General features: G+C 50.3%; 1 protein-coding gene across 1 annotated transcript; it reads right to left on the bottom strand.

The window, feature by feature from the left end:
• Positions 1-5153: 5153 nt before the first annotated feature.
• UTP11 (UTP11 small subunit processome component) lies at positions 5154-10444 on the bottom strand. Its single transcript, XM_053964610.1, has 8 exons — positions 10293-10444; positions 10105-10166; positions 9830-9932; positions 9472-9585; positions 7795-7888; positions 7412-7542; positions 6002-6112; positions 5154-5428 (listed from the first exon to the last, which is right to left on the bottom strand). The coding sequence occupies exons 1-8, from the start codon at positions 10353-10355 to the stop codon at positions 5345-5347; spliced, it is 762 nt and encodes a 253-aa protein (XP_053820585.1). The 5' UTR covers positions 10356-10444; the 3' UTR covers positions 5154-5344.
• Positions 10445-10760: the final 316 nt, after the last annotated feature.

Genomic DNA, 10760 nt, shown 5'->3' with positions numbered 1-10760 from the left:
CTGCCCCACCAGTATACCCAGTATACCCACGCTGCAGAGTCACGTCCCTGCTGCCACAGCAGCTGTCATGGCCAGGAGGAAAGAAGCATCTCTGGAGAGGCCAAGACCTGGGAGAGAGCTGTGGCTTTGGAGGACTCATCTCCTGTGCTCCTTAGGTGTCCCAAGAGAGGACAGAAGATCACTAAAAACTCTGAGGAGACACTTTGATTGGAAAGGCAAGCAAAGTGAAGCAGTCCGTGGTGTTATGTAATGCAGCTCTGTTGAAACAGTGCAGGAAAGTTGCCTTGTGCCAATAAATCAGGCGGCCACGGAGGAGCAGATGTGAATCACACCTTGCTTCATATGCCCTGCAGTGTTTTCACTTATTGTTCCAGTTTTAAAGATTAATGGCACTCAGAGATGAGTATTAGCTACGCTTCCATTTCATACTCATTATCAGAAGAGCTTTTTTCAGCATAATTAGCATGGATCAAATTTTCTAAGTGGCTCAGCAGACTGGCTGCTGTTCCTTGGCTGCTAAGAATGCCTGGGACATCCCACTGCTGCACTGGGTGCACTGGACCCCTGAGTCCTCTTAGCACCTTGAAACGTGGAGAGAGAAGGGGCACTGTGAGATGACAGCTGCTGCAGCCCAGAAACAGGGGTTCCTTGACCTGGGCTGCCAGGAACCCCCATGTTCTGACACAGCTGGTGGAGGGTGAGGGGCTGGCGGCCTCTCTGTCACTAAACAGGAGAGCAGGTGGGTCTGCCTGCTGTGGGTCAGCCAGGGGCAGGTGCTGGTGCTCACAGCCCAGGCAGCAGCAGCCCTGGAACCCCAGTGCCGGGGCTGATCTCTGCTCCAGGCTGCTTTGTGTTATCTGGGCACGTGTGCCTGGTGCCCAGCACATCAGCGTAGGGAGTATTTGATACCTGGAGGAGTAACTGAGGTGGGTTACCTACACCAGGAGAGAGTGAAGGTGGTGTGGGAGAGCTGGAGGAAACAGTGGCTGGGGAAGGGAAACTTGCTGGCATCTTCCAGGGCTTACTGGGACTGTTCCGTGGGGCTGGGGCACGCTGTCCCCCACAGGTCTGTGTGTGAAGGGCGAGCCCCGGGTGCTGTGCCCGCAGGGGAAGGTGTTGGCAGTGTGGGAGGAGAGCAGTGGGGGCTGTGGGTGCTCGTGTGTGCCTGCCAGTGGTGTGGAGAAGGCCGGGGAGCACAGTGCTGAGCTGCCTGCTACACCCAATCAACCCGTGATCGTTTCTATCATGAAGATAAACTGGCCATCGTTGCCAAAAATAAATGTTAGTGTTCCAAATCCACACTTCAATAGCACCAGCTCATTAGAGATGCATATCATTTGGCTCCAGTCCCACACCTTCTAGCTCGTTATAAATATGCAGTTGCTGCTGGCTCTACCCCAATCATCTCTGCAATCAGAGCTTTTAATTAGGTTAATTAAATTGTATCAAACCTCGCAGGGACGCAGTTCACTGATGCTGATGAGGCAGCCAAAACAGACCTTAACTCTAGCTCTAATGAAGGCCCTGCTGCAGCTAATAACAATGCATAATAAATTAGTGCTTCCCTAGAAAGGTGCATCGGGGCTTGCATTTCAGTAAATGATGATCTGTATGCACTAATTCACTATTGCAGTCTTTAGGTCTGCCAAGCCAGGGACATCCTGGGAATAGGTTCTCACTAAATAATGGGCTCCTGCCTGCTTGAAGCAACGCTGCTCACCTGGGCTCTCTCAAGGCACTAACGGCTTCAGGTACACAACCGTGAGACAGCAAAGCAAATATTTGCTGCTTTCACCTTGCCCAGCCCTGGGTTCACCCTTGATGCCTGGCATCTCACAACAGAAGCAGCAGCAGGTATTTATTCATTTGAAACCTTCTGTCATGGGATTTGGAGAGGAAGGTTTTGTTTGGAGGGAAATGGGTGGCTGTGTCCAAGTGTGGCAGCAAGAAGGGAACAGCACCCTCTGCCCAGGCTCTCCCCAGACATCAGCAGCCCTGTGTTGCTCCTAATCAAAGGTCCAAGTGGCCAAGGAGCTGTGGAACAGAGAGGTTTAGGGCAGCCATGCTGAGCAGCAATTAGTCATTCCTGATTTACATTCTGCTCTTTCAACTCCCTGCTGTGAAGCTGCTCAGGCTTGAGTGGAGGAACTTCACCACCCTTTTCTCCTTGGTGCCCTTGGGCAAGGCACCTCAGCTGAACCTGGCTGAGGGATGCTCCGGAACAGCAGGACCAGGGCAGCCAGTCCTGCAGCTGGAGACACCTGCACCAGCCCCCAGTGCCACTGGTGACCCTGGGCTGGCAGCACCTGCTGGGTGAGCAGAGGGATGATCCAGAGGTGCGTGGTGAGCAGATGGTAACGCACAGGGCAGCACTGTGAGCAGTGGGATGGGTGGGACCAAGCCTCTCTGCTCTCCTTTGTTCAAAGAACATAGCCTGGGGGGCCTCCAGAGGTGCTGGGGGTCCCTCTGGCTGCCACAGCACATGGCCACTGATGGAGACCCCACAGTGGCTGTCCTGAGGGAATCCAGAGCCTCCCCAGGCAAGTCAGCTTCTGCTGCCATGCCCCAGGGACCCCACTGTGCTCTCCAGTCTGGTTCAGGCTCGGAAAATGGAGCCTACGGGAAAGCACCTGAGAAGCCTAGGGCTGGTGATGGTTCTCCTGCTAGTAGAATATATTGTTGCAGCTGCCTAGAGATAATCCTGCGAGTGTAGTCTGCTATTAACATTTATAGGCAGTCATTATCAATTGAGTTCTTCAGGACTTGAACAAGGAATTACACAAATTATTATATGGCACAATATTATTGAATCACCTAAAACCTGAGCTGTGAATCTGGGGAATTTTTATATCTGTATCTTTCAAGCTGCAGGGAATCTCCTTGCTAAAGAACCTGTTGGTTCAGCTTTTGATGCTATAATTATCACAAACAAAAAATAGCTGTGGGCATTTTCTCGCTGTCCTTCCCCATGAGGGCCCAGCTAGAAGATGGCAGATCCCACTCCTGTCTCACTTTAAATCCTATGCTGTGGCCCAGTGGGCTGGGTTTTGGATTCAGTTATAAGGTACTGGCTCTTTCCAGATGCTTGCAGAAACATTTCAGTGCTTTAGTATGAGGATACCAAGCTAAAGGCTTTGGGAGTCAAAGAGCAAAGTCTTTCAGAAGGTGTGGATTTTTTCCTGGATGCCATTGGGAACTCTGCAGGGCAGCAGGTGTGAGTCAGCCCTGTCTGCTAACATGGAAGTTCAGAGATCAGCACCTGCCAAATCCTTCACCATTGCAGGCAGGAGTAGGTGAAAAACGTTTGTTCACAAGAGCTGGCAGCTCCTTTTAGTCTGTTATGGCCACAAGATGATACACCACTCCACAGGCTGTGGGATTTGTAGCCAGGCTTTGGAGGTCAGGGTCCAGCAAGAAGCCTGCTCAATGTGACCACCACAGACGTAACACTGTTCTGGTTTCCCTTTGTTAAAGCCTTCATGGCTTCCCAGGGAAAAGTAAATCACAACAGGCACAACTTTTGCTACCCAGACCCATCCTGTGATCACCAGACTGTGTGTCCTGGCTGGTACCTCAGCTCCAGATGCCAGTGGATACCACCACCCCCAGGAGCAGTGTGGCCAGTGACTGCTCAAAGAAAGCCTCGCAGCTGCCTAGTGCATCCCGTAACACCTCACTCCCAGCTGGGAAGAGATGCCTTTGTTCCAGGGCTCAGGGCACTTGTGCCCGTTCCAGCACTTGCTCTGCAGTGGGACAGAGGGCACAAGGCAATCGTTGGGCCTGGCCAGGTCGCTGCTTTTCAATTCCTGCTGCAGGACTCCTGGAGGCTCCCGCAGCAGAATTGCTGGTTCCTCTCCCATCCAGCAGCAACGCTCTGAGTACAGGTAAAATTAATCAAGGGCAAGGATGAAATATGTATCTATTTAAACCTGAGTCTGAAAGAGATTTCCCGTGACGGCCAGAGGGGTCCCGAGGGGCGCGGTGACACCGCGGGAACGTCCCCGAGCCCCGGGCGGGCACGGCCGCGCCGCGCACCGCTGCTGCCCCCTGCGGGCCACGCCCGGCACTGCGGCCGCTCCGCCGCCTCGGCCAAAGGCTGCGTGGCTGTGGCTCGAGCGAGCCGGACCGGACCGGACCGTCCTCACACGCGGGCTTTGTTCCTCTTTCGCTTGAGCACATCGGACCGAACTGGACCCTTGTCATACCCAGGACTTTGTTTTATTTTCACTCGAGCGAACCAAACCGAAGTGAACCAAACCGTTCTCACACACAGGACTTTGTTTTCCTTTCACTCAAGCAAACCAAACCAAACAGAACCAAACCAAACCATTCTCACACACGGGGCTTTGTTTTCCTCACCCGGCCCTTACAGAATCCGCAGTCTCCGGGTTCTGCAGAACTCCATGAATGCTCCCCTGAAAAATTTTCTCCCCCTGAAAAATTTTCTCCCCAGTTATCACTGCGATGGCAGGAACAACGTCTGAAGCTGCATTTACGCATGTAAAAACATTGCATTTCATCACCGAGCTGCTGGAAAAGCTCCAAAGTAGGTAGGCCTAAGAAGAGCATCTTTTTTTTCTCCCCACCTTGCAGACCATGTGCTTATTGCTGGCAGCGACGGGACGATGGAGAGATAAGAAAAGGAATGTTCACACGGAGGCTTCTCTGAACATGCCTGGGCCGCTCCAGGACAGTCAGGATGTGTGTCCACATCCCCCACCCCGGCAATGCAACCGGCCCAAGGAAAACCCAGAGGACAAACTCTTGTCCCATACTTGGCTGCTGCATTGTCTCCCCTTACACAGAAGTTTGGCACTGCCTCAGTTTGAACTGAAGCAACTCTGGAGGAAAAGCACACGAGGGAATAGTGCAAATAGGAAATGAGAGGGATTGGGGGATGCTGGGGAAACTACTAGAGAGTAATTCACCTTTAGCCTGCTTGGAAAGACAGCTTAAAAAGCTCAGCTCCAGCCTCAAGTTTGGACAGGTCATGCTCACCCCAGAGCTGACAATCCCCAAGTACCTTCCCTGTCCCTGGGCTGTGCTTAACCCACCTCCCTAACATCCCACTATGACCTTGACTGCTCACTGATGGTTTATGGTGCATCCTACCAGGACACTTAGGCAAATCTCATGGCTTCCCACCATAAACATCAATAGAACAAACTCTGATTTATTAATCAATTAATTAGATGAAACACACTGATGGCTGCCACAGGCCCGCAGTGATTTGTTTCAGCAAAGTGCTGAGCTGCAGTCAAAAGCAGGCTGGCACCAGCCCTTCTCCAAGGGATATGGCTCCTCCTTTCTGAGCAAAGACTGTAACAATTATTCCATGAAATGGCTAACGTTTCCTCTGAAACTTGAATTTGTAAATAGCTGGACCAGTCGTTGTTTCTTTCTTCACCTTTACTTTATGGGTTTTGTCCTGGAAAAAAAGAACAAGTACAAACATTTGCTGTCATGCAAGGAGGAAAACCCACACCCACATAAATCAGAGAATCCCTAGGTCTGACCATAAAAGAAAAATGGTCACTTTGCACTGTTTAGGTGGGGATTATAATTTTATCTGCTCAAAAGAGCCTTCAGGCTGTCAGGCACAATCTGCTTTGCTCAGAAGCACCAGAGAACAGGAGTCCCTTTGACACAAATAATTTCTGTGGTCATCTGGATTTTTAAGACCTTCTCATAACTCACAGAAATTGTTCCCTGCTTCTGACTCCTAGTGACACTATTCTGAGCTCCCTGTGAGCACCATTTTACATCTGAGTCTTTATCCTTGCTGACAAGGAGAGACTTGGACTAGCAGATATAATTTACTGGAATGCTTCATCTCCTTGCTTTTTCCATATTGAAGAGGATTACTTATCTTTAGGAGTTATCTGCAGGTGTCACTATAAAACCAGAATGAAGAAAGAAATAAAACAGATACAACACACACAATACCAGACCTAATGACCTGAACAGAACAGACTTGGAGAGCCAGAACCAAATCCCTCACCAGAAGATCCTTCCGTGTCTGGATTTTCTGTGAGATGACAAACATGGTCTTCTCCCTCTCGATGCGCTGCCTCAGGAGGTCATACTGGTTCTTCCTCTGCTGGGCTAATTTCTGGAAACAAGAAAAAAAAAGCTGTTTTAAGACAGAGGTGAACAAGACACTGTGGTCTAAATCCTCTGACTTTCAATGTCAAATGCAAGAAATCATTTGACTCCCTAATGAAAATCCACTTTATCCAGAGGAGGGAAAAAAGGAGGACAGACCAGAGACCAATTCCTGAAGTACTCAGAACCTGCTGAGGCCTCTCAAAATGCAACTTGTTGGGTCAAGTTTGCCTACTGAGAGTGGATAGCTTTCCCAGCACAGGATCAGTATTACTGCAGGTGTGATTTAAGTAATTAAATTAAGGAGAACAGATCCCAACATGCTTAAAATATGACTCAGCCATTTAGGAGAAAACTAGTCAGTCTACGACTCGTCCAACTGCTTTACTGACAAGTCAAACTGAGACAGCTGGCAGGAGGAAAGGGACCACAGGGTGTTTATTATCTGCCATCTGAGTCAGAAAAAACAGGTTAAAAATTTACCAGTCGGCAATTTTAAGACAACTATTTTTACCTTACACACAACCAACTCTTACGCAGAGGACTTTCCAAAAGATCTGAATTACCTGAGCAGAATCTACAGTAGTAAAGCCAACTGTAGCTACCTGTGTGATACTAAAACATCAGAATCAAAGCTGATTGCATAAGCAATTCATGCTAAAGAATCATGAAACAGTTCAAACTGGGAAAGCCAGGAAGTGAGACTATAGCTTAAATGGCTTTAGGAAGAAAAGTGAGGAGATAAATCTCAAGCCACTTTGGGCTTAGAACCAAAGTGAAATATACTGTAAGATCAGGAACACTGCAACAGAGACATCTGTGATGGAATAAGCTTCTTCCTATTTACCTAATTCAGGGGTGCAAGGGGTTTTGGGGAAGTGTAGAAGAGACTTAACAGTGGATGCTGAAAAAAATTACACCTGAAACTACAGCAGTCTAATGAAAAGGTAGTCCCATAGGTGTTCTTTTATAGAGGAGAAATATCTCAGTTTTGCAGGGACACTGCCTAATCAATCAGATCCAGCCCACTCTTTTCTGGCCCATATACCACAACTTATGGTGGTCCATCCACAGGGGACTGGGATGCAGTGAAAGAGTACTCTGTGTTAGTCCAGGAGATGTGACTGCAGGCTCTAGGCAGTCACTTGGTGATTAAGTGACATCCACTACTGCCTTGTGTCACCAATAAAAGTCTTAAGAACACAGTTTTGTTCACTTCCACAGTGGTGCAATGAATCCTTTTTAGTGCTTGTCATATAGAGGATGTAAACCATGAAGAAGTCTGTAGGACAAACAGCAGCAGTACCTTTAGGTGGGCAGGATCAGTAGGTCCCTTCACTGCCTCTCTCTGCAGCGTTGCAATGGTTGGTCTGTTGTACACTCTATCTACCAGCTCAGGAAGGGTGTCCAGGTGAGCAGCAATATCAAACTCCTTAACTATACATAAAAAAAAAAAAAAAAAAAAAAAAAAAGAAAAAAAGAAAAAAATTAGGAATAAACTCCTTCAATAAGGAAATCTTCCAAACACATTGCTACAGTCAGCAACACAGCTCCTGCAGAAGTGATGTCTCAGCTAGTAACCAAGAGGGATTTCTAGAGCACCTGAATTTTTTTATTCCTGAAAGATAGAAGTGTCTTTCTTTTCTGACAGCCCACATGAGCAGGTGACAGAACAAGTTCAGGGCTCACCTTCCCGCTCCGAGTCCACGAAGAAGAGATGCCGGCCCGCGCCGCTCCCCGCGGCGTCCAGCAGGTGGAGCTCTGCCTTCAACCGCTCGATTTTCTGCGACAGAAAATCCAAGTTTGGCCATATTCGGAGCGAGAAAATCAAGTCTCCCCCGAGGACATTTCTGTCTGTTCCTCGGGGTTACAAATAGCTGAACTCCTCCTTCCTTTTTTCATCTCTGAAAACACATCTAGTCTATATTTTTGACATGTCTTCACAACCTTTCCAGACAGAGGGTCACAGTGATTCCTGCTGTTACCCAAAGTGCACAAATCCACCTGCAAAACTGAGTCCTCTGTTTGGCAAAGGGGAATCATTGCCATGGAACTGCCAGCAAAAGCATGAAGGAAAGTATAAAGCTGGCTTTGATTTTTTATCCCCAGTGAGAATTCTGTTTTGTGAATCAACATCAGAGCATGCAACACCTTCAGAAGAGGATCGTATTTTTGTGGACTAAATTTCCACAAAATTTACCTTTTCCATGTTGGAATTCTACCATATTCTAACAACCCACTCCAGATCATCCTCCTCAGCTGGGAGACCTTCTCATAGTCTGTAACTGCCTGACAGGAGAGTGTAGCCAGGGTGCAGTTACTCAGCTCTCTCAAGTAGCAAGCTGTTCCCCCTGTATCAGCACTGGTGGGGCTCCCCCTTGAGTGCTGTCTCCAGTTCTGGGCCCTTCAATTTAGGAAGGACATTGAGAGGCTTGAATGTGTCCAGAGAAGAGCAGCAAGGCTGGTGAAGGATCTGGAACATAAATCCTATGGAGAATGGCTGAGGGAACTGTTTAGCCTGGAGAAAAGGAGGCTCAGTGGAGACCTTATCACTCCCTACAACTCCCTGAAAGGTGTTTGTAGCCAGGTGGGGGCCCAGGCAACCACTGACAGAACGAGAGGACCTTCAGCTGTGCCAGGGGAAGTTTAGGCTGGACACTAGGGAAAAAAATCTCTAGGCACTGGAATGAGCTACCCAGGGAGGTGGGGGAGTCACCATCCCTGGAGGTGTTTAAAAAAATACTGGATGTGGGACTCAGTGCCATGGTCTAGTTTTCCAGGTGGTGTTAGGTCATAGGTTGAACTTGATGACCTCAAAACTCTTTTCCAACATAGTCAATCCTGTGATTCTGTGACAGGACAAGAGGAAACAGCCTCAAGCTATGTTGGGGGAGGTTCAGGTTTGGTATTGGGAAAAATTTCTTCCCTGAAATGCTAGTCAGGCATTGGAACAGGGAAATGGTGGAATCACCCTCCCTGGAAGTGTTCAAAAGGTGTGTGGCTATGGCACCTGAGGGGTACAGGTTAGTTGTGACCATGGTGGTGGTGGTGGTGGGTGAACAGCTGGACTTCATGATCCTTAGGGATTTCATTACTTCTCTATGAACTAAGAAGAAAAATGTTTAAAGTCTTGAAATTTAGGTGAAAGTCACTGTGTTTTATAACAATGCACAGTGTCATTTTCTATTATCATCACACCTTTAAGTTCTATATCCAGCACTCCACAGACACTTCCATTGTCCTTCCCAGCACTGTACAAATCAGACTTCGTTGAACAAACACAGTAGTCAGCAGCACCAGTAAGTACAATACAGTAAAAAAACAATTCTGAGCAAATTAGAAAACACTAAAAATGTGAGTTATTACCTTAGCTTCCGCAACTCTTTTCATTTCTATGTATTTAATATCCTGTGTCCTCATCAGTTTCACCTGCTCTGGGGTAATTTCACCCTTTGGCTGCTTTATTACATGGACTCCATCCTACAACCAGACAAACACAGCACTTATAGACAGCCCATCCCACCTGGAGAGCACTGTGGGGCCTGCTAACAGCAGAACTTTGTCCCTTGTCCCTCATTTTCTTCAAAGCCCTCTACAGGCACCAAAACAATTTTTCTCATTTGTCTAGTAAGTCATTAATTTAAAACAAAACAAGGCTAGGGAGAAGAAATGTTACTTAGAGCAACAAAGTGTAATCCTGCTTGAAGGCAATGGAGACTCTCACCTTGACCTCTGCACGTATCATTTTGAAGTAGAACTCATCGGGGTTCTTGTCCAGAGCTTTCTTCTGCAGCGCCCTGAGAGCATTCTGCTTCTTGTGGTAGTCACTGGGGAGGATAAAACCAACAATCACGAGCTGTTCGGCAGCTTCTCCGTGTTCACCCCGGCTGAGGCGCCGAGTCTTTCCCAGCGAGGCTCGGAGCTGGGAGACAGCGCAGGGAAACCCTCCGGACGGGGGAAACCCACCCAGCGCCGCCCGCCCCCAGCGGCCGCACTCACTGGGCGCGGAGCCGGTAGTCCTTCTTCTTCTCCAGCAAGCCCAGCTTCGTCCGGGCGGCGGGCTACGGGAGAGACGGGGAGCGTGAGGGGGAGAGCGCGGTGAGGGAGCGCGGAGGGCCCGGCGGGGAGGGAATGCGGAGGGCTCCGCTAGGGGCCCGGCCCGGCTCGGCTCGGTTCGGCTCACTGACCTGGGCCCGCTCGCGGTGCGGGCGCTGCCGCGCCTTGGCGGCTTTCCTGAAGGCGGCCGACATGACTGCGATGGCGGCTGCGGCCGCTCCGAGCGCCGCGCCCAGGAGCGCGCGTGCACACGCGGGGCGCGCGCCGGAACAGGCGGGGCCTGGCCTCGGGAGTCACGGGCCGCGCGCGCCCCCGCCAGGAGGCGCCGTGCCCACGGCGACGGCGGGAACGCGCGCGCAGCCCCCCCTATCCCCGCAGGGACCCCCGGGCATGGGCAGGCCCGGCAGCCGCCGCCGGGACAGCCCCACGGGGCGAGCGCCGCCGGTCCCTCCGCCGCCGCCCGGAGCCCTCCCGGGGAGCTGCCGTTCCCGCCCCCGGAGCCGCCGCCTCGGGACGGGGCTCATCCCGCTGCCGGCCGCACGGGGAGCATCGCTGGCGGCAGTGGCACAGCGCCTCCCGGCGCCCGAGCGCCGTGCTGG

The sequence above is a fragment of the Vidua chalybeata genome, chromosome 25 (assembly GCF_026979565.1).
Source record: "Vidua chalybeata isolate OUT-0048 chromosome 25, bVidCha1 merged haplotype, whole genome shotgun sequence".
NCBI lineage: Eukaryota > Metazoa > Chordata > Aves > Passeriformes > Viduidae > Vidua > Vidua chalybeata.
This window is presented reverse-complemented; position numbering and strand designations above follow the sequence as displayed.

Excerpts from the sequence above, each read along its gene's own strand:
- UTP11 (XM_053964610.1), bottom strand. The coding sequence starts at position 10,355 with ATGTCGGCCGCCTTCAGGAAAGCCGCCAAGGCGCGGCAGCGCCCGCAC. Across the intron at positions 10,167-10,292 it reads CGCACCGCGAGCGGGCCCAG|CCCGCCGCCCGGACGAAGCT; the intron begins GTCAGTGAGCCG and ends TCTCTCCCGTAG. Across the intron at positions 6,113-7,411 it reads CTGATCCTGCCCACCTAAAG|AAATTAGCCCAGCAGAGGAA; the intron begins GTACTGCTGCTG and ends TCTTGTTTCCAG.